We start from the raw sequence: 24,898 nt of genomic DNA, 5'->3' as shown, positions 1-24,898 counted from the left end.
AGTAATTGCTTTGGGGCCAGACTGCTGGGTTTGAATTATGTTCTATATCTTACTTACTTGGTTTTCTTAATTATAAAAAGAAGATAATTGTAATAATACTTTAAAGTTGTACTGAGATTTAATGAGTTAGTACCTATAAAGTACTTAGAAGGGCCTAGCATGTAGTACATACTCAAAAGTGTTAATTTTAATTTTTTAATTTTTATTTTTTTAGAAGATTTTATTTATTTGACAGAGAGAGATACAACAAGAGAGGGAACACAAGCAGGGGGAGTGGGAGAGGGAGAAGCAGGCCTCCCGCCGAGCAGGGAGCCCGATGTGGGACCCGATCCCAGGACCCTGGGATCATGACCTGAGCCGAAGGCAGATGCTTAACGACTGAACCACCCAGGCGCCCCCAAAAGTGTTAATTTTAAACTTCTTGACCAATTCTTTTTTACCTTGTGTAGTTTCTATACTGGAGTACAAATATAAACATATGTCCTATGTGTACATGTATGCTCCAAGTATCTGTCACTTGGATGGCCTGCAATTCTCCTACCTCCAGGGGTTACTTTTCCTATCAAAATAGCTCCAACTCTGATCCCTAATATTACAGGTTCCCACAAGTCCTCTCTAACATCTCTGGGGCTTACTAGGGGGAGAAGGGACTGGAGGTTCTCTTGCTGTAATTTCTTGCTCCCACCAAGTATACAGCCTTCCTTACTGCTTCTCCTTATGTCTGCTTCCTTTTCTTTGTCTGAAGTTTCATGTTTCTCTCATAGCCTCCAAGCTCCACTGAGTCATGACTCTTGTGTATAAAAGATTCTTACTGAAGATTAGGGGAAAACTGAACAGCATTCTGCCTTGTACAGTACAGGTAACAACATCAACTTGAATATGAAACACAACCTTTAAGTTTTTTGGTCTCCTTTTGGCCATGGGAATTGCTTAGCAACTGTTTACCTGAGGGTTCCCACCTGCCTTCTGTCTTATTGACTCCTCACTACCTCTCCCATTGTCCCCTCTTCTGAATCCTCCTAGACATCTCAGACATCTTCTTCCTGCAAGATTATCAGCAGCCTCCTGAATTCTTGTTATTTTATTATGTGGCATATTAAATATTCATTCTCTACTTTCCAACCATTCCTGGGAGCCTCTACTTTTCTAGCCCAAAAAATAAAAACAAAAATAGGAGGGATCCATCAGGGAGTTTTCTCAATAAAAGACTTCAGCTGCACAAGTAGCATGTGCATCTCTGCAGCCCCGTCTCTCACCTGGATGTAGCCTTTACGAGGTCTTCTACCATCTAGAATAGAGCAGCGCTATTCAGTAAAACTTCCTGTGATTAGGAGATGATTTCTGATCTGTGCTTCTAATAAGTTCTCCACTAGTCTCATGTGACTATTAAGCACTTGAAAAGTGGCTAGAGCAAATAAGGAACGTTCAGTTAACTTAATTTTAAATTTAAAGGACCACATGTGGCTAGGGGATACCATACTGAATAGCACAATTTTGGATTATCTGCTTTAAAGTCTGATCAGATTTTTCTTCCCATTATACATCTATTTTGTTAATTTTTTAAATTAAAATGTAATTGTTCTTCCTTTTTCTTTCTCTTTCTTTCTTTCTTTTTTTTTTACATTTAGTTTAGTATATAGATGCATCTCTCCATGGAAGATTTTAGAAAATTAGTGGGAACTGTAGGTTATATCTAAATTAGAAGACTCTGGAATTTTGTCTAGGAACAAATGTATACATAGGTATACAGGTTCTTAACACAGGAACTAGCTTTATCTGTTTATGTTATTAACATTTTTTGAATATTGGTTCTCAAGAAGTATGAGAGGATTTAGGAATACTCTGAAAGGTTCAGAGCCCATGAACTTCAAGCCTACTGCTGTGCTGTTGGAGATGCTATGGAAGTGGGTCTGGATCATTCAGACAGGTCCCACATTGACAAGGCTAGAACCTCTGAAAAGAAACTGTTGACATCCAGAATTGTCCCATGCTGTAGCTGGTGTATCTGCTGTAGCTACTGCTGCTACAGCCAGCAGCTATTTCACTTTTGGAGCCACGGGCAGGAAGCTTCACTTCTTCCTCCTGCCATTTGATCTCCAGCTAGCGTCCTTCTGATGGCAGAGCTGAACAGGAAACCAGGCAATATAATTTTTAGAATCCCAGCACTTAGTGTAGAATGGACAAAGAAGGGTGAATGTGGGGCTGAGAGAAAATAGGTAAATTTCCAGTATACCTTGCTGGAAGCAAATAATGATGAAAAGTTAAGCAAGTGTGTACATGTATATATATATGTGTGTGTGTGTGTGTATCATTTTTTTATACAAAGAAATTATATATAAATATATATAAATTGTATAAAAATATAATTATATATAAATTATAATAAATACTAATTTATTACACACACTATTACATGCTTTAATTTTTGTTTCATTTGTTTGACTTCAGTTGTTTTATACTGGTTCATGAAACTTCCTAATTCTTTTTATGGTGGTGGGGTATTTCATTCTATGAAATGTACCATGATATATTTCACCAGTCCCCTACTTATGGACATTTAGGTTGTTTCCAGTCTTTTGCAATTACACATAATGCTTTACTGAAAATTGTTATATATATATAATTTTACACACATGACCATATTTATAGGAAAAATTCCTAGAAGAAGAATTGCTATATCAGATAGTATGGGCATTTGTAAATTATAATTATCATTTATAAGCCAAATGGCATGTCTTACCCCTGCCAATATACTTTTTGTTCATTCAATGTTTGGTTCTCCACCTATATAGAAATGCTGAAAATGCCAGGTCATATAGTAGAGACACAGTATAATCACAGACAAGGCCCTCAAATGTAGACTATGACAGTGGGAATGGGCATTGAGATTTATCTGTAAGTTATAGGAGAATACAGCTTTTAGCTGGGTAAATGATGGAAGGCAGGGAGGTGGATGATTCAACAACTTTAAAAAGCCTTAGGATGAAGAATACATATTGGAGCTGGAGTAATGAAAGAAGGAAAAATAGAGTAAAGAGAGAGAGAGAAATTGTTTGCATAGATGTCATTCAAATACCCAAAAAAGCCTGAAGCCTATGAAACTCAATATGACAGAAAATGCCTTTTCATAAATAGCAGTATTGTTTCTAAAATGGCTGTTGACATTTAGGGGTATTTTCAGGCCATTCCTCAACCATGTCCATCATTAATACGTGTCTGCTAAAAAAATTAAACTACATAGATGAATATGATTTTAAAATGAAAGTCTTCCTTTACCCGTTTGGTATGATATCTTTAATATGTATACACCCAAATGCATACATACATATATAAATAATTTCTTTTAAATAGAGAAGGTTTATGGGGCCTGACTGGGTCAGTTGGTTAAGTGTCCAACTTGATTTATGATCTGAGGGTTGTGAGATTGAGCCCCGCATCACTCTCTGCGCTGGGTATGGAGCCTGCTTAAGATTCTCTCTCTCTCCCTCTGCCCCTTCCCCCAGTAAAAAACTCATTTAAAAAAAAGTTTATACTATACATATTGTTCTCTAATCTTCCAAATCTCCAACTTGAAAAGCCAATATAACCTGGCTCTCTTTCCATGTAGATGTGTTATATTCTTTTTAATGATTGTATATTCTTCTGTAGTATGTATCAAAATTTATTTTACAATTGGTGAGTGTTTTCGGGTTGTTTCTGATTTTCATTATTTCTAACAGTGTGGCAATGAATGTACCTTAGTTTTCTATAGACCAGGGTTCTGTTTTCCTTAGCATCATCTCATGCTTCCTATAAACAAGTAATACCTATAGTAGTAATTAGTTTGGAGGCAAAAAATACCATTCACTATGGAAACATCCTTAATGTAGAATCATTTCTTCTTTGAAAATACCTAAAGTGTTAATTGTTGTTTATTCAATAACTATAAAAGGATGGCTTTTGTGTTATTTTCAATATGATGGACCAAAGTTTTAGCTGCTTCTGCCACTTACTTGGGATTTAAAGTGAGAAACGTGAACTTTATGTAGTAAAGACTATTATAAGGATGAAAAAAGATCATGTATGGGAGGCATTTTGAGCTGCTCTGAGGAACAATAACATACTATTGAAAATACAAATGCAAAAAAATAAAAATATAAAAATGCAAAAAAAATAAAAATATAATAAAAATTTTCCTCGATTACTTTATCTCCTGAAATTGCTGGTGGTTGCTTGTTGAAGTCGTGGAAGTGCAGGAGGGAAACTGCTGAGCACTGGCTATAGCACAGTAGGACTCATGTTAGACTAAGTCTAATCCCTCCTCTAGCACCATCCAGCACTGAGATCTAGTCCTGCCACTTTAACTGTAATGTAAGTCATCGCACATTCTCCTTTTAATTGAGCATAGTGCTTTTGGCTTTATTTCATAGTCATAATCTGTCAAGTTAGGATGAACTGAGATATGTAGGGACACTACTGTGAAAAACTTGCTGTTTATATAATTAGGATGATTCCAGGGATTAGGAATACTTATGTGTCTGGGACATATCTGTAAGATTCATTATTATGCCCTTTCAAGAAGACATCAATTAGTGAACAAATGGTAAGAGAAAAGATTGAGAGAAAGGTGAGACACAGGTTTTTGATGAAATTATAAATTTAGCAGGACATCAGAGTTTCGTTTCTCCTCAGACTCATGAAGTACTACCATTCCTTATTTTTTTTGTGAACCAAGAAGATAACAATAATGATTAATGGAAATTCAGATAAAAGGTAGCATAGATATAAAAATTATTTGTGTTACTCTTTTTTTTAAAGATTTTATTTATTTATTTGAGAGAGAGAATGAGATAGAGAGAGAGCATGAGAGGGGGGAGGGTCCGAGGGAGAAGCAGACTCACTGCTTAGCAGGGAGCCCGATGCGGGACTCGATTCCGGGACTCCAGGATCATGACCTGAGCCGAAGGCAGTCGCTTAACCAACTGAGCCACCCAGGCACCCCTTTTGTGTTACTCTTAAGGGAATTCAAATTAGGATCTGGCTTTTTGTAACATGTTTTGGTTCATTGTTCATATTTAGTCTTTATGAATTCAAGTTCATTAATCCCTAGGATCTTTCCTTTAGCTCTTTTAAAAAATGGCTATCACATACATAATTTCCTCATTTTTAGAAAATTTCTCTTTGTTTTTTGAGAGCAAATTACTTCAAAGCTCCCATTGGTTTACATTTTGTGTATTTAAGAACTAAAAAAATGATTTTTAGTGATTTTAATTATGATTTTTCATCTTTACCATAGTCACTTTTTTTTTTACAATTTGGGCCACTTTCTGAATTCTTATCTTAAAACTTTTATTTATTTATTTTAATCCTTTTGGGACAAGAATTTCTAAGTTCTTCCATAGTAGGTGATAGAAAGGATTCCTTGATTTTTTTTTCTTTGAAATCTATAATTATGTAGTTGTTTACTTCCTAGTTATGTTAAGGGCCTATGGGCATAGTTTGCTGATTGGGATATTGTTAAATAATTTTTAAGTAATTATTTTTAGAGAGGGAGAGAGTGCACGTGCACATGTGCAGGCGGGGGAGGGGCAGAAGGAGAAGGAGAGAGAGTATCTTAAGCAGGCTCCATGCCCTGTGCAGAGCCCTATGCAGGGCTTGATCTCATGAACCTGAGTTCATGACCTGAGCTGAAATCAGGAGTTGGATATTTAACCAAGTGAGCCACTCAGGCACCCCTAATTACTTAAACTAAAAAACTATATCATGCTTATACATAAAGATTGTTGTTTTTTCCCCAAGTTCTTATTATTTATTTATTTAATCTCTATACCCCATGGGGTTCGAACTCAGGACCCTGAGATCAAGAGTGGCATGCTCTTCAGTGAGCGGCATGCTCTTCTAACTGAGCCAGCCAAGTCCCTCTGCATAAAGATTGTTTTTGAGGGCTTTCTGGATCACCTTAGTTAAAATTATAGCTCACTTCTTATTGTTTTCCATTTCCTTTATCCTCTTTCCCTGCTTTGTTTTCCTCCCTAGCATTTGTCACCTTCTACTTCTAATATAAATATAGTCTCTCTCTCTCTCTCTCTCTTTTTTTTGCTTTTCTTTGTTTATGGTCTGTCTGCTCTACTAAAGTATAATCTTTCTGAATGCAAAGATCTTTATCTTTTGTTTACTGCTATCAGTGCTTAGAAAAGGCACTGTATATATACCTACCCAGTTTTCCAATTTCTGAATTTAATTTGTAAAGAGTATTTAGTCAGAAATTTTAATTTTTCAGAGATACTTATCTTCTTTTAAATTTTTTATAGTGAACTCCAACTCATCTGAAATATAAATATATATAATTATATGAACATATATGTAAATATATATATAAACATTTAGAAAGTTAATATTTCCATCTTTTTAAAATCTTCTTTAAAAATTTTTTTAAAGATTTATTTATTTATTTTAGAAAGAGAGAGAAAGAGAGAGCATGGGAGGAGGGGGTGGGGAAGGGCAGAGGGAAAGGGAGAGAGAGTCCTAAGCAGACTCTGTGCTGAGCTTGGAGCTCGCTGTAGAGCTCAATCTCATAACCCTGAGATCATGACCTGACCTGAGTAGAAACCAAGAGTCGGACACACAGCTGACTTGTGCCACCCAGGTGTCCCTCTTTTTTTAAACTCTTCTTACTCTTATTCCCTCAAATCAAGAATTTATTCAAAAACTCAATCCTTAAGGCGTAATTTCCGAGTTGCACATATGAAGTCCAGTTGTTTGCAAATTTCTGGGTTGGTAGTGATAATTGATTTTCATAGTGATGTTAATAATGGTGATTTTGATGTGCCTTAAGATCCTGAAATATTAAGTTCCAGAAGTCTCTCCTGAAAATCCTGGCACAGTGGGAAGCAAATTCAGGAAAGTAATGGTGGTATCTTCTCTCATAAACTATCCAGTCAACAAATGACTATGTAAAATGAGTACTTACATTGAATGTAAGTTGAACTTGAATAAAGAATAATATGAAAATGATTAAAATCTTATGTATTACCTTAGTATTTTAAATGGGAAAATATAGTTTTGTAATATGTGTGGAAAAAGGTATTATTAGGAAAGTATTTAATATCTCTTTTATTCATTTTAGATAAGATGGGAAAAAAACATCACATTGGGGGAACCACCAGGATTCTTACATTCTTGGTGGTGGTAAGTATCTTTTATTCCATATTTATTAGATTGATGATGTATTCCAGTAGGCCTGCACTATACCTGTTTATGTTTTCATGCTTCTTATTTATTTATTTATTTTTGTTTTCTATAATTATTTTATGAAAGGTAGCACTTAAAAAAATCAAACTCAAAACCAGCTTTAGTGTTCTTTAACTTAAAGATACTACTGGTGAGTCAAGCTAGAATTGGGTTTGGTATATGTAATCTCCTACTGTATGATTCTGTATTAGTCCGCTTAGGCTGCCATAATAAAGTACCATAGACTACATGGCTTTTAAACAACATAAATTTCTTTTGTCACATTTCCGGAAGCTGGACATCCAAGATCAAGCTGCTAGCATGGTTTGTTTCTGGTGAGGTCTTTCTTCCTGGCTTTTAGACCCTCATGATCTCATCTAAACCTGAGGATACTGAAGGTAGAGGCAGTGGTGAATTTTTAGGACAGTGAAGAATAGTTCAGAAGAAAAACTGAAATAGTTCAATATAGATTCAGGGATAGAACCGTGTAGGAACACAAAAAAGACCATCAGACTATATTGAAGACCCAGTTGATAGCAGAGCTTATAAATTTCACTGTAGTACCAATATGTCCAGATCTGTGACTTCTCTGCACCAGCAGTGGCGGTTCAGGTGTCTGCATGGATAAGGTAGGCTGTTTGTTTGCATTTCTTCAGTTTAGAAGCATTTTCTGTTCAGTGCCTTATATATTCATCTCTCAGCATCTTAATTAAAAGAGAAAATCAAAAGCTGTCTTCTTGTGCCATGTGCATGGTTTCCTTGGCACGTTATTTAATGCCATCATCTTTTTAACCTCTCTCCTGAAAACATGCCTTAACCGGAGGTTCTGTGGTGAATGGAACCGCACTTGATCAGTTGTGGTTGTGGGTTTCCCTTGTTTGTCTCACATATGTATGGCAGGAACAGGTGCAGTCCTTTGGCTCAGAGCTGTTCCTGTATTTGGAACAACGGTTTATTGCAGTTAAGCACTAACACTGCTGTTTTCCTGGGGTTTAAGACTGAGCTGTTGTAATATATATTATAAAAGTCAATTTTTTATTTTACATAGTATGTATTTATGATATCTAGATCTATATTGTAAAAATTTAGCTGTTTGCTGAATCTAATTGAGTCTCCACACCTGTTAACACCTTATATTTTGTATGTTTCCAGTTAGGTCTGCAAAGTAGCCTAAGAAACCATTTTAGGAGTCTGTCCCTATTGGATTAGTGGGCTAACAAAGTGAAGATTTTGAAAATTTCCATTAAAGAATTAATTTTATTTCTTGCACTGATTTCTCTTTTGCTCCATTTTTTATGAATTTAACCTATTTTCATACTGTTGGTAGTTGATAATACCTACTGAATACTTGAGCTTTTTCGGTCTTAACTATCAGAAGATATAGCTCTTAAATCTGCCATTGCTCTTCCTTTTTCTATGGCTCTAAGATCCAGGAGAGCCCTTCCTCTGTGGCTTTGGTATTTTAACTAATTTTAATTTGTGCATAGTTGGAGATATCAAAGAAATGGTAAATAATGGGCACATACGTATTTTATAGTCTTTTCAATTTAAATGTAGCACGTGCAAAATATATGGGTGCAGTATTTTCAGTTTTTTAAATTTTCTCCCCTGAAACTACTAACAAACCCTTTGAGGTGCCTACTTCATCTATGTCAATAAGTAGTTCTTAATGATTTTGAGATTATAGGATCCTCTGAGAACTGATGAAAAGCTATGGATCCTCTCCTTCAGAAAACTGCCCAGATCTTAAGCTTTCCTGGTCATTATGAATAGCCAGCCATGACTGTGGGCCTTAAATCCAGCAGATGCTTGACATTTTTTTGTTGTTGTTAACTGTTTCAGAGGTCCCTTTGATTTTCTTTCCCCTTTTTTTAATTAGAATATTTTTTTAGAGCAGTTTTTAGTAGATTCACAACACAGTTAAGGGGAAGGTACAGAAATCTACCTTCTGCCCCCAAATAAGCATAACCTCCATATTAACATCCACCATCAGAGTGCTACATTTGTTATAGTTGATGAACCTGCATTGACACATTCATAATTACCCAAAGTCCATAGTTTACATTACAGTTCATTCTTGGTGTTTTACATTCTGTGGGTTTGAACAAATGTATAATGACATGGTCCATCAATATAGCATCATACAGAGTATTTTCACTGCCCTAAAAATCCTCTGTGCTCTGCCTTTTCATCTACCCCACTCTTATGCTCCACCCTTGGCAACCACTGATCCTTCTACTGTCTCCATAGTTTGCCTTTTCCAGAATCATTTAGGTGGAATCATACGGTATGTAGCCTTTTCATATTGGCTTCTTTCACTTAGCAATATGCATTTAAAGTTTCTCCATGTCTTTTCATGGCTCGACAGCTCATTTCTTTTTAGTGCTGAATTATATTCCATTGTTTGGATGTACCATGGTTTATTTATACATTCACCTCTGAAGGATATTTTGGTTGCTTCCAAGTTTTGGCAGTTATGAAAAAAGCTGTTATGAATATCAATTTTTGTTGTGAATGTAAGGTTTTTGTCTAGATTCATGTTTTTGCATGTGGATATCTGGTTGTTCTGGTACCATTTATGGAAAAGACTATCTTTGCTCTGTTGCATTGCCTTAGCTCCTTTGTCAAAGATCAATTGATTATATATGTGGCTTTTTTCTGGCTCTCTATTCTGTTCCCCTGTTGCATTATCTATTTTTTCACCAATACCACACTGTCTTGATTACTATAGTTTTATATTAAATCTTAAAGTTGGATGGTATCAGCCCTCCAACTTTGTTTTTCTTTAATATTGTGTTGATTATTCTGGGTCTTTTCCTTCTCCATATAAACTTTAGAATCAGTTGTTGATATCCACAAAATAACTTGTTGGGATTTTGATTGGGATTGCATTGAATCTATAGATCAAGTTGGGAAGAATGGACATCTTGACAATATGAGATACCTGACCTTTTAAATCTTTAACTCTTTAGAGCTTCGCTTTATCATATGTGCTCTAGGTTAGGGATTCAGGATTACAATAATGGTTACCTTTTTTTTTTAAACCTGGGAAGCTGTTAATGCTGTTAAGGTCCAGATGAATAGGATAACGTGTATTCTAGAACTTACTGCTTGCTCATTTGGTCAAATGCAAGGTTCCTTTTGGATGGACCAGTTGTAAGTTTGTGACTTCTTTTCACTTCTGTTTTTTTATAGAATATTTGAAAATGGAGTTGTCCTGTTGTTTAAGCTTCTTCATCAAATATTTACAAAATGCAAAACTATGCTCCCCTCAAGGAAATAAGTATGGGAAAGATAAACAATTAATAGTATTATAACTGAGGTGTATACTAGCTATAATAGCAATTCAGGAGGAATGTTGCTTTCAGCTTGTGATATTTAAGAAAAGCTTTATAGAAAAAGTGAGTCTGAGCTGAGCTGGAAGTTGAGTGAAAGAAGGATATTTTGGGCAAGGAATAGTTAGTATGACATCTCAAAAGGAATGATCACGAATCCAAGAAATGACTGGTAGCTTGGATCAGGTTAACTGTAGGAGCAGTACTATGAAGTGATAGAATATAAAGATAAAAACAAAGGCAGGGGCCAAATTATGAAGTCCTGAAGTACAAGGGTTTTGGATTAAAGCGTGAAGATTTTGAACACCGTACATGATGTGATTAGATTTGTGCTTTTAGGCATTCACTTGGCATCAACATAGAGATAGATTGAAGAGGGTTGAGAACAGAGATGGAGTTCAGTTACAAGGCAAGTGTAATTGTTCAGTTGAAAGGTGATAGTAAACAGTAAGTAGAATAGTTGGGATGTGGAGGAGGAGTTTCCTAGGCTTTAGATTTGGGGTGAACAGTGATGTCATTGACTGAAAGAGGAAATATAGAAAGAGTAACAAGCTTTGGAGAAAAGGCCATAATTTATCTTGGACAGGTTAAATTTTGAGATGCCTAAGTGACATTCAGATAGAGATGCCCTAATACAAGGTCGGTGATCTGGGCCTATACCTCTGAGACAGATCTACAGTGGTTTGGAAATTATTAGCACAGACCATACTATTGGTGAAGAGTGTTTATAAATTCAACTGCCCAGTGTAACAAGTAAGAGCAGGGACTGGGGTTGGAATCCTGAGTAAAGTCAACATTTAAGCCTGGGTGGATGAAGAGCAGACTCAAAGGAAAATAACTGGAGAGGAAGAAGAGTAATTAGGAGAGAATAATGTATGGGAAACAAGTAGGACATTTAATGTAGAGATTAAATTCTGCAGCAAGTGTAGTAAAAGGACCTAGAGATTTTCCTGAATTGGGAAGGAAGGTGAACTTTGGTGGTCCTGAGGATAAGAGTTTTGGTGGAGGGGTGAAAGTGAGATTCAGAAGGCTGCTCTAATTCATTTTTCCACCTCAAGGGTTACTGAGAATAGCTGAAGTGTCTGGTGCCACATGGAGTAGTTTCAGGATTAACAAAATTTTCCTTTCTTTTTTTTTAAGATTTTATTTATTTATTTGAGAGAGAGAGTAAGCAAGCGAGTGAGAGAGAGAGCACGAGTGGGTGGTGGAGGAACAGAAGGAGAAGCAGACTCCCCGCTGAGAGAGCCCAATGTGGGGCTCCATCCCAGGACCCTGGGATCATGATCTGAGCTGAAGGCAGACGCTAACTGACTGAGCCAACCAGGCGCCTCACATTTTTCTTTTTAAAATAGAATAAATTTGAGCATATATATATTGAGATGAAAAGAATGGGGAGGTTGAAGATGTATGAAAGAGAAATAAACATGCACAAAAGTGCAGAAAAAAATGCAGGGAAATTGAGAGGCAGAGGCCTTGGAGAAGAACAGGGGAATTTCTACTTTTAGTATAGACAGAGGAAAATGTGTGATTTTATTTTCTGGAAGTTTTTCCTTGTTTGTGATGTGATTTCCTTTATCACTTCTTTTTTTTCTTTCCTAGTTTGCACCCTGCCCAGTGCTATAGTATTTCCCATGCCTCCCATGTTTGTTACCTTTACCCAGATCAAAACCCCTTTGAAAATGTATTTCCTTTTTGTTTTCTTTAATGAAAGTCCCCAATGCTTCCGTGAATTTTAGAAATAGAAATGCCAAGAATCTTCTTTCTCCTGAAATTAATATCCTTTTCAGTTTGGGTAATTTAAAAATAGAAACTTTTTAAATCTTCCTATTTAGGGGCGCCTGGGTGGCTCAGTTGGTTAAGCGACTGCCTTCGGCTCAGGTCATGATCCTGGAGTCCCGGGATTGAGTCCCGCATCGGGCTCCCTGCTCAGCAGGGAGTCTGCTTCTCCCTCTGACCCTCTTCCCTCTCATGCTCTCTATCTCTCATTCTCTCTCTCTCAAATAAATAAATAAAATCTTTAAAAAAAAATAAATAAATCTTCCTATTTAATGTTTTAATGGCAAAAATTATGCTTTATTTTTACTTAATTTTATATGTAAAACACCTTTTGAAATAACTTTGGGCCCGTGTATTTATATCCTGAAATTAAATATATATGATGCTGCAGAGAAAATAAATTAATAACTAAGATTATAATGAGAATTTAGTTTCTTTCACTGGGAATGGGAAGTCAAATCTTACAGTATGCTAGCACTCTTAATGATTTTAGAGTCTAATGGATGACATCAGGTATAGCTAAGAATAACCAAATACCCGTGTGAAAATAATAGCGCTGAATTAGTCAACTGGTTTAGTAGAATGGTATAATAATTATCATTGGCAGACTGGTTCTTACTCATCTTGTATGTCTTGCCTATAATAGGCATTGCATAACTAATTATTTATTTGAATTAAGTTAAAATAGAGTGAGGGGATGGGTTAAATAGGTGATGGGGATTAAGGAGTGCACTTGTGATGAGCACTGGGTGATGTATGGAAGTATTGAATCACTATATTGTACACCTGAAACTAATTTTACACTGTATGTTAATGAACTGGAATTTAAATAAAAACTCTAAAAAAAGTTAAAATAGCAATATAAGACAATGCAGGTGACAACTAAAACGGGAGTATAATCATGGTGAGAAGGCAATAAAAAGTGTTAGTGAGAGAGAAAGCGAGGAACAGAGGTGGTTAAGTTATAAAAAAAATCAAAATGTGTCTGGGAGAGTAGAAAAAGAATGAAAAAATAGAAAAATTTGGTGGTGAGCAGACATTGTAAATAACATGGAATTTTCCACTAAATATGAAGGATTAGAAAGGAAACTGAGGCAAATTTTACTCTATTAAAAGGAAGGCTTCTTTTTTTCTTGCCATACTAGTTATGAGAATTTTTAGAATATCTTTATTCTTCTTTTAAAAATACTTTTGCATATACCATCTCTTTTATCTGTACAAAAGCTTGTAAAATATATAACATTCTCTCTTTTTACACAAAGAAACTACTGGAAAAAAACCTATTTTCTCAAGGTCAGATTTAGAATTAGAATTGAAATTTACTGAATTGTAACCAGTGCTCATCTCAGTAACAGATGATATTTCTTCAATACAGAGCAGAATTTAGTGGCCCACTATTAATAAGACATTAATTACAGTTCCCTTTTGAACACCCTGAGTGGCTAATTCTAGACTGTAGATATAAATGGGACTCAGAAAAGTTGTGTCTTCTGAGTCTGGTCTATATTGAGGCATCCATGCATCACTGGCAGCTGCATGTGGGGTGAGGGGGTGGTTGCCATAGGATACTCAGGAAATGAGTTGGAGTATGAGGGTCAAAGGTAGGATAACAAAGTGTTTGCTGTGTTATCTAGGACAGGTATCTACTACACTTATAACAGCTGATGCTGCTTGGACAGCCAGAGCTGCATAAACTTGCCCCAAATCAGCATGAGCCATCTTGAAATGAGAACTCTTAATACCATACACACAATAGAGGTAAAATAACGTAAGAATAAAAAGTTCAAGCCCAGCTCTGCCACTAACCAATTGTGTCCCCTAGGCAAATTATTTAACCTCTTTAACTTCAGCTCCCTCCTCGATCAAACAGGCATAGTAATGGGAGGATTAAATGCTGAATGCATGATGCTTAGTATATGATGCTTGAATTTAGCACATAAGCTATTTTAATGATACTTTAAAATATGAATTTATCATGAATCCAAGAGTATTATGGGAATTTTATGATAATGGGACAAAATATAATTCTTACATTTTATAAATTATAAATAATGTTAAGGAATAAGACAAGTGCACGCATCTGAAATTTTTAAGATGATGAGCAGGTACATGTACATTTTACGTAAAACCCTCCTTAGTGTTATGAATAGTTTTCTTCAGTATAGATTATGAGTATCTAAGATTCATTGAAAATATTTTTTTGGGCCAAAGAGAAATAACTTCCTTAGCTCTTAATGATACGAAATTATAGTAACGTGGCTTGTCTCCTGTGTTTTTTTCTTCTTTTCTTCTTTTTTTAATTTTTTTTTTCAGGTAGTCCCAAATGTGGCCAGTGGATTAAGGTTATATAATTATATTAGCATCGCATCTTCTAGACACCTCTGGAATGCTTAGTCACCCTTGTAGACTTTTCTGACAACTATTTTGCTTTCCTTATTCCCTAAAGATATTGATAGCCAGTGAAGTCATTTTCACTCACATCATCAGAATAGAAGAAAAACAGTGTTTGGATGAGAAACCTCAACTTGGAAATCTTGTGTTTTCCTTTGATTTATGTGGGGAAAATTTTAATAATAATAACAAATGGTACAAGAACAAAGATGTTAATACTTTGCAGGGTGTGATTCCTGTGTTTATTGATTTATTGGTTTATTTATTGATTTTTTAAAAGATTTTATGTATTTGAGAGAGAGAGAGAGCATGAGAGGGGAGAGAGTCAGAGGGAGAAGCAGACTCCCTGCTGAGCAGGGAACCCCATGCAGGACTCGATCCTGGGACTACAGGATCATGACCTGAGCCGAAGGCAGTCACTTAACCATCTGAACCACCCAGGTGCCCCTTGATTCCTGTGTTTAGTCTCTAACTACTTCATTTGTTTTTATTTTATTTATTTATTTATTTGAGAGAGCAAAAGGGCAAGCAGGGGGAGGAGCAGAGGGAGAGGGACAAGCAAACTCTGAACTGAGCGTGGAGCCCCTAGTCGAACTCAATCTCAAGACCCTGAGATCGGGACCTGAGCCAAAATCAAGAGGCGGTAGCTTAACTGACTGAGTCATTCAGGTGCTCCTCTAACTATTTCACTTGTAAAATACATATTTTTCACTTGTTTCTGCTTAGGAACAAAGAGACTGTAAATTTAAACCATTACTCATGATGATGAATCCACCACATTTCAAGGATAATATTTTGATATCAGGCTTAATAGATGTAGACGTGAGAGCAAATGAGAAGCTCCTTAGCCACTAGCATTTCTGGTTGTAGAGAGAAGAAATTTGTTATCTGTGGAATTCCAGAATTTTCTGCCCTTCGCCCTCAGGAGAATCAAGGAACGAGTTCAGTGGGTCATCAAAAAAGCTTACTAAAGAAATCAAATGAAATTCCTCCAGCTAAGAGCAAATCAAGTATTGCTATGACTCTTACCTACTTAATTAAAAAGCCAAATTTCTCCTCAAAGACATAGGTCCACATTTTCATATGATAAATGTCATGTCATCATAATATCAGCCAAAAGAATTTGTCCAGAATATTTGTAAAGTCTTAATAATATATGAGATGTAACTTCTACATAAAGTTGTATTTAGGTGCTTTAGGAAATAGAGTTGAAATTTTGAATTCAACTCATCGTTAGTTTTGGATTCACAGTCACATACATGCCATAGATTATATATATTTTTTTCTCTTAGGCAGGATATGATGTAGCTATTGCATAGATTATGCATTAATATATACTTGAAATATTAGTAGAAGAAAATCATAGTTTAAAATTTTAATTTACCAAGGGTTTATACAGGTCTTTAACCTTGTTATTTTCTAAATTAGCTAAGTGATTTGTCTACTGCCCCGCAAAGCCAAGCATGGATTAATTGCAGAATGTGAACTCATGATTTGGCCACAGTGCAGCTTTGTTGTTGTTGTTGTTGTTATGATATAACTAATTTTTTTCAAATATTAGGATGGTATTGTAGCAGTGCCAATATATTGTATGAGTCAAATAACTAGTGCAAAACATGGGTTGGATTTTCTAGAAGAGATAAACATTTGAAATATCTTTCCCATCTATGATCACATCTTAGATAAAAACATACAAATACTTATAAAATAGATGAAATGTTTTTAACATGAATATCAGAGCACTAAAAATAAATTTTTATTTAATTTTTTAAATTTTTATAGTTTGAATTTCATAATATATTTCAGATTATTTTTGACTTAATTATGAAACTCTCCTAATGAGTAGGGTTTTATAAATTGAAATTTTGCCTTATTTTTGTGATGAGTATTCTTTATTATTAGTATCTCATGGCTTTCTGGTGGCCACCTTAGCTCTATGGTCTTTGAAGTGATGGAATAGAGATTATGAATAAACAGAAAAGAATTAACATTTGTTTTAGTCACTGTAAAATGGTATCTAGAACAGGGCTCGCCAGGGGCAAGTTTTTTTGTGTGTTTTTTTTCCTCAGTTTTTTCAAATTGTGACAAAATGCACAAAACAAAATTCATCTTAACTACTTTTACGTGTATATTTCAGTGTTATTAAATACATTCATAATGTTGTGCAACCGTTACCACCACCCATCTCCATAACTCTTTTTATCTTGTAAAACTAAAACTCTATATCCATTAAACACTAACTCCCTATTCCGTGCCCTTCCAGCCCCTGTCAACTGCCATTCTGTTTTCTTTCTTTATGATTTTTGGCAACTGTAAGTACCTTGTAGAAGTAGAATCATATAGTGTTTGTCTTTTAGGGACTAGCTTATTTCACTTAGCATATGTCCTCATAGTTCATCCATGTTGTAGCATATGTTAGAATTTCCTTCCTTTTAAAGGCTGAATAATATTCCATTGCATTTATATACGACATTGTCTTATCCATCAGTGGACACTGGGATTACTTCCATGTTTTAACTATAGTGAATAATGCTGCTATGAACCTGGGTATATGAATATCTCTGAGATTTTTAATTCTTATGGGTATAAACCCAGAAATCAATCATATGGTTAAATCTATTCCTAAGTATTTTATTCTTTTTGATGCAATTGTAAATAGAATCATTTTCTTAATTTCTCTTTTTGATAATTCATTGTTAGTTTATAGAAACACAACTGATTTTTGTATATTGATTTTATGTCCAGCAACTTTACTGAATCCATTTATTTAGTTCTAACATTTTTTTGGTGAAGTCTTTAGTAATTTGAGTCTTCTCTCTCTCTCTCTCTCTTTTTAGTTCAGCTAGCTCTAGAGGCTTGTCAAGTTTATTGATCTTTCTGAAGAACCAGCTTTTGGTTTTATTAATTTTATCTTTTGTTTTCCTGTTATCTATTTCATTGATCTCTGTTCTAATCCTTATTATCTCCTTCTACTAGCTTTGGGTTTAATTTGTTCTTTTCTAGTTCCTTAAGTTTTAAAGTTAGGTTGTTGATGTAAGATCTATCTTGTTTTTTAAATATATTTATAGCTTTAAATTTCCTCCTACTATTGCTTTTGCTTTGTCCCATAGGTTTTCGTATGTTGTTTTCATGTCATCTCTAAGTATTTTTAAATTTCCCTTGTGATTCTTTTTTGATCCATTGGGAGTTTGTGTTAATTTCACAAATTTTAGTTTTCCTTCTGTTATTCATCTCTAACTTCATCCCATTGTGGTCAGAGAAGATATTTTGTGTGATACCTATCTTTTCAAATCTACTGAGACTTAACGTATGCTCTAACTTATGGCCTTTCCTGGAAAATGCCTCAATTACAGTTTAGAAAAAGGTGTATAATTGTTGCTGGGTGGAGTGTTCTGCATATATCTCTTAAATCTAGTTCGTTTATTGTGTTGTTTAATCCCCGTTTCCTTGTTTATCTTCTGTCTGAGTATTGAGAGTGGAGTATTAATGTCTGTAACTATTATTGTAAAACTGTGTATTTCTTCCTTTGGGAAATGTCTTCAAAGGGTGTATTTCTTTATCTTTATTCAAGGAGATCATACGTAGGTAATGTAAAATTGTCAGAAATATACCATATATAAAGTTATCCCATTTTAGTAGATTGTTTTATTATCCCTCATCTTGATCTTGTAAACTTTGACCTCCAATTAAATCCATAAAGGGAAACCAAAAAATAGAAATAGAACAATGTTACTATTCCAGGATAAATACTTAACTTAATTATATATGTATAAATAATCATTTATTTATAGTTATTTAATAACTTTTAGGATACATTCTAATCATAAGTTAATAGTTTTCTCTTTGTAAGACAACATTTTAAAAGTAATAATGTAATAATTTTCAAGAAAGATCTTATAACATTTGTTAGGAAATTAGTGGATAAGAAGAGATATTAAGGTGTTTGTTATAATACTGCACATAATATTCTATGATTAAACTCAATACAGTAAAGACTACCATTATAAAACTTTGGTTTTAAGAACTTTGAAGTTCCTCAAGAACATGAAAATAGAATAATTACAATATACTCTAACTCATAACACACTTGATGCATGTGGAAAACTTTTGCTGTATCTTTGTATATCTATAATTCTTAAGTCCAAAAAGGGATATAGGAAAGCCAAGTACAGCTTTTAATTGATTTCCTTCTCCTAAAAGAATTGAAGTTTATTCACATTATTTTTCTTTATTGTTTTCCTTATTTTCCTTGCTCATTACAGAAACTTAAAAGGAAATTAAATGCCAATATTCAGTCATTCATATTTTTCACCTTTGAAGGTAATCTTATTTTACTGAACTAGTTGTGTTATAAGGCCTACAGAATGTTTTCTCCTAGCTGGGGTGAGAGAGATTCAGACTGAGTCTTTAAGGGTCAAACCAAAGAGGCCAGGTTTAATTTACCAAATTTTTATTGTACCATTGTTACCTGTGCCCTTGGTACAATGACCTGCCCTAACAATATGTATGCATATTAAGCTTTTATGCAAGCTAATCATAGTGTTGATTATATTATTGATAGTATGCTTACTCTATGTCAGATGTTCTGTTTATGTTGTATAATTTAATTTTCTCAACAACCCCATTTTATAGAGAGGAGGATTGTGTTTCTAATCTCTTTAAGCAACTTGAGCTAGTAATTAATGGCAGGGCTGGCTTTGTCTGAGATATATCCTATTCCAGAACCTGTGCTCTTAACTACTTGATTTAGTCTACTTTCCAATTTTTGTAGAATGAAAAATATGTAATAAAAAAAGATTTCTGTTCATCAGTGTAATTGCTTTTGTTTGTTGCCAATATTTCTAGACATTTGCATTCCTGATTTTTGAATCATTTGCTTATGCTTATTGTTAATTTTAGAGATGGAAGGATGATCAGAGACGTAAGTTTTGTAAGCAGTGTAATTATTTTTTCCCAACCAGTTCTACCTTGCTTATCCCCATTGTTCTTGAACAGAAGGGAAAAATGAAAAAGCATGGACGTTTTGAATTTTCAGAATTACTAACCTATTTTGGTAATTTGCAAGGGCAAACAAAAGGATATTTTAAGAACATATACTTTTTTTTTTTAAAGATTTTATTTATTTGACAGAGAGAGAGAGAGCACAAGTAGGCAGAGCGGCAGGCAGAGGCAGAGGGAGAGGCAGACTCCCCACTGAGTGGGGACCCGATGCTGGACTCCATCCCAGGACCCTGGGATCATGACCTGAGCCGAAGGCAGATGCTTAACGACTGAGCCACCCAGGCGCCCAAGAACATATACTTGTTTTAACAATGTGATTTAATGGTCAGGATTTTGGCCTGGTAGTTGGACAACAAAATTATCTTGAAAAAAATAATGAACCACTTTATTCTTTAATGATTAAATTAGGATATTATTTACTGTTTTTATCTTCATGGGAGAGTTGTGAAAAGCATAATTATTTCAGTCATGTGTTTAAATGATATAAATAGACAATTAAGAATGACAGGTTAAATTTTTTAAAATTTTTTATCCTTTTATAAAAAATCTGAAAGAGCTAGATTATATGCTATTATTCCAGGAGGAACCTTGCCTGAATTTAAATCTTCCAAAGAAATATTTGTCCTGAAGAAGAAAACACATTTTGTATAAAAAATAATACATGTCTTCTATTTTTGGAATTGTGATCTCTCATTTGGTGTTATATGATTTTCTTAATGTTACCATAATTACTTTTTTAGTGTATTTTGGGATCTCTACTGTGCAGCTCCAGAAAGACGGGAAACATGTGAACATTCAAGTGAAGCAAAAGCCTTCCATGATTATGTGAGTTAATGTATAATTTTACTCAGTTATATTATCAGTTTTCTTTTTAACTACTGCTCTTGAAAAATGCATTGGACCATCTATTCTTTTCCTTTGGTTTTAAGAAGTTGGTTCTTTTTTTCTTGAGAAATAGGGTTATAACTTTAAAAGTGAAATACAAATGAGTGTTTAAGTCTTGTTGAAAGCTTAGGATAAGAGGCTAGTCCTAATGCCAAGTTATTAAAGGTATTTTTTTTTTTTTACCTATAGGCATGCCTGATTTGTGAAATTTCAGATTTATAAAAATTAAATAATAATTCCTCATTCCACAAAAGGAGTCATAAGAATTCTATAAATGATAAGTTCTTTTCCACATAAGATTGAAAAAATATATCATGATATATTTTTCTTTTTTGTACCTTTTGGTTATATATCATAAAGCTAAATATCTGTTACACTGATTCATTTGTACAAATAAAATTTATTGTGAATTAAAGGAAACACAAGAGAGTAAAAGATTCTGGGCAAAAATGAAAATTGCATTAAAAACTTTTTAAAAATGTTTTTAATTCTTAAGGAAGGACAGTGGACTATCCCTGGCTAGGAGATGTATACTGAACATTTTGTTAGAAGAACTGCAAATGTCATTTTAGAGAGTTGATGGTATGGGGAAGTAGAATTGTAGAAAAAAAGAGGGAAAGAAACCAAGATTTTTTTTAAGGGAAAAATTGCATTTAAGAATAAGATGGTATTGTGAAGGAGCTGGGAAATGCAGAATTGACCATAAAGGAAGGACAGCTTGAGTTTGGGAAGAAGGAAATCCAGTGTCTTTAGTTTGGAGGAAGTAGAAATGGGGCTGGAACCTGAGGTTATTTGATAGTAACTACCTAAAACTTAACCAGAGAGTTACTTGTTTAGTTGGTAGACAGGGGGCCATCATTCTGTGTGAATAGTCTTAAAAATCAGAACCAGGGCTCAAAAGGGAAAAAAGACCTTGTTCTTCCAAAGGACATACTTCAGCCTTAGACTAAAGAGTAGAAATAACCAGGACAATTACAGCCCCAAAAGTAGCACAAGGAAAATTGTGCAGACAGAAGAGAAGTAAAAGTCTTGAGCATCTGGAGGGACTGTGTAGTAATTTAACCTTGGACTAAGCTGATTAAAGTGACTGCTCGTGCTTGTCTCATCTGATGATTGATTTCATTCATAAAGCTTGCTATGTAGTAAACAATAATAGCTCTTAGGGATAATGTGAGTGAAAGGGATGCTTCCACATGTAAAGAAAAAGTAGAGAAAAGGCAGATAACACAGGGCCCAGGATATAGTATTTATCTGGACAATCTTGTTTTCCATTTTTACCCTTGCGTGATGGCAGAAAAGTAGAGCAGAGACCCAACCGTGAAGATTATAAGGAATCTGGCTAGAATGGGATATTCCATCTCATCTACCTCCTACACCAAAAAGATTTGCCTATATTTGGCCTGCTTGTCTTGAGAAACGTTTTTTAAGTACTCACTAATTTTGACAACTAGATGGCATTACATAATGCCAGTGTTCTACTCCAAAGGACCATAATATTTGTGAATCTACATTTTAAGAAATTAATTATATAAATACTTCTTCATAATTCCATTGTACAGAAAGATGCACACTACTGTTCACCATGGAGATCTTATAGGGAATACTGAACTAATTTAGATCTTTCAGAACCATTAGATAAATCATTGTCATTGTCAGAGCCTCATCAGCTTCGTTGTCATGTACATGTTGCATTCATAAGACATTTTAAATATTTCAGAGAATAGTCACACTTATTAGCTTTAGAAGCCCACTTAAATATTTCAGGTTTTTTTTTTAAATGAGCATTGGCTAGAGGTATGAGTGAAATTAGATTTTCAAGGAAGAATAACCCTTAGCATGTAATTTGGTCCTAAGAAAATGTAGTTTAGAAAAAATTAAGTATTTGGGTTTTATAATCCATTATGAATATTAGCACATGCTTTATGAGATGTTTTATAACTTTATCTTAAGTATTAGTTTTAAGAAATTTATTTTTAGGTGGCATTTTTATTATACCTTTAAGCCAGTTTATTTTCAGTTGTAATACTTCTCCAAAATTTTCTTTTAAATGGAGGTTTGTGAAAGGATTTTACTTACATAATTTCATGTTGTAATTGGATTTTTAGAAATACATTTTTTTGGTAGCACACTTTAATGATAATTTTCATGAGTAGGATTTCCTGACTTCTTAGTAGTGACAGTTTCTGAAGATGATCGACATAATTCATGTTTGATGTGTAGATATAGAAGTTTGAAAGACTCAGGGAAGAAAATGGGAAACAGGAATAAACAATAAGATTGTGGTAAAATTCTAGAATGTTATATTTCTTTATTAGAGTTCATTATGGGACCATTTATATAATAGTAATATTTATACCTACTGAATTTTAAGGTAACTCTGAAGGGAGCATTCTGAAAAATATTTTCTTCAATAGCTTCATCCTTAGAATAAAAAAATACTTATTTGCATGTAAAATTCTCACATGTTTAAAAAAGTAGTCTTGTTATTTTATAGTCTTTATTTATAAGATTGAATGGATAATGAAATGTAGACTACTTTTTTTTGAAGAAATGATAGAGGCATAATGAGGTAAATAACGAATAATCTTTTTAATTAAAAAATAGGCTAAAATGTTAAAGTGATTACCTTTTAATGTTGGAATTATGCATGACTATTATTTTTATCTCTATATATTTCTGTATTTTCCAAATATCTTCAGTTAATATTAATTTTATATTCAGGAAATTTACTTTAAAAGTGATTAAAACTTACCTTTCAGTGAATTGCAATGTCTCTTCTGAAAAATAGAAAATAAAAAACTTAGTAAAATAAAATTTATATTTGAGGTGGTCCTGTGTTTTTATACGCTATAGGCATTTAGCATCTCTTATGAAAGACATTTGTTTTTTGTATGTGTACCTATTAAGGGGAGATCTAGAAACTGAATAGATGTAACTTTTAGCCATTGTATACTTTTTTTTATTTATTTTTTAAAAGATTTTATTTATTTATTTGAGAGAGAGAGTGTGCGGGTGTGAGCATAAGCTGTGGGAAGGAGCGGAGGGAGAGGGAGAAGCAGACTCCTGGCTGAGCAGGGAGCTCCAATGCAGGACTCAATCCCAGGACCCCGAGATCATGACCTGAGCCCAAGGCAAATGCTTAACTGACTGAGCCACCCAGGCACCCCCATTTTATCCTTTCTAATAAAATCTTTTTTTTTTTTTGTAATTATTATCCCAGAAACATTTTTAGCTCTTGGGGTAAAAAGAAAAAAAAAATTTTTTTTTTTGGTTTGTTTTCTGACATTGCTTCTTTAGATTATGGAATTTTGTCACCTTATTATTTTATTTGCTAAATAGTTATAGATATCCTTTCCTTCAAAAGTTAATATCCCTTCCTTCAGACAATCACCCTGTTCATACTTATTGTGAGAAAAAGCAAAAAAAAAAAAAAAAAAAAGAGAGAGAGAAAACATTTAAGATGAGTAAAACCTTGATCTCCTTGCATTTCTATTTTAAAACATATTAACTTAAATATTTAGCATCTATACACAATGCTCTATGTAAACTCATGATACATTTGGAAATCAACAGTTAATAGTGTATGCAGATGCACTTTTGGATGACAAAGGTATAAAAAACAATGATTATTATTTAAGTTAGGATAATGATTACTTATGAGAAGTGGGAAGAGGTTATGATTGGGATAGGGCTCATGGAAAGGGCTTTTGAGATAGTTGGCAAAATTCTTTTTACCTGACCATGGTGATGGTTACTTTATAATAACCATGTGTTTGCTTTATAATATTTCATAAGATTCCATAATTTATATTTTTTCTATATTTGTATTTTTTTAAATTTTAAAAAAGCAAGATTTTAAAATATAGTTAAGATAATTAACTTGAGAAAAGAAATATACAGTAGTTTCTAATGTGTTTATGGGTATTGCTATGGTTCATCTTTGAGACCTGGTGGCAGCAAATAAAGGGATAATCTCCAAACAAATCTGTTTGATTCTTTTCTGCTATGACAGATACTGTGAAATATGTCTACCTGTTGATTTTCTAGAGGGGAGTGGAGAATAAGATCAGAAATGTTGGAGGAAATTTTAATAATTAGGAATTTATCTTATATAGAGATTTTACTATAGAATAATTATTTTGCCTCATGGCTGGGAGATATCTAACTTGGACCAGTTATTTTTATCCTGAGTGAGAAATAGGCTCATCTGAGCTGTAAAATTATTATTAGAGAGTACAATGTTATCATTAAAAAGTAAAACATCATCTTATGTGATTAAAAATAGTATCTACTAACTTGGA

At 34.0% G+C, this 24,898-nt stretch overlaps 1 protein-coding gene across 9 annotated transcripts in view; it reads left to right on the top strand.

Moving 5' to 3' along the window:
* The window catches only part of SSBP2 (single stranded DNA binding protein 2), a 284,391-nt gene that overhangs the window by 79,047 nt on the left and 180,446 nt on the right, over positions 1 to 24,898 (top strand). For all 9 annotated transcript variants that reach the window (XM_028114524.2, XM_088023370.1, XM_028114523.2 and 6 more), the window contains exons 3-4: positions 7,106 to 7,167; positions 20,453 to 20,537. In XM_028114524.2, coding sequence (XP_027970325.1) covers positions 7,106 to 7,167; positions 20,453 to 20,537 — 147 coding nt within the window. The remainder of the gene's footprint in view (positions 1 to 7,105; positions 7,168 to 20,452; positions 20,538 to 24,898) is intronic.

The sequence above is a fragment of the Eumetopias jubatus genome, unplaced genomic scaffold, assembly GCF_037043125.1.
Source record: "Eumetopias jubatus isolate StellerSeaLion01/CBP00866 unplaced genomic scaffold, mEumJub1_p1.0 scaffold_5, whole genome shotgun sequence".
NCBI lineage: Eukaryota > Metazoa > Chordata > Mammalia > Carnivora > Otariidae > Eumetopias > Eumetopias jubatus.
The sequence above is the reverse complement of the archived record's forward strand: the minus strand, read 5'-3'. Positions and strand labels throughout refer to the sequence as shown.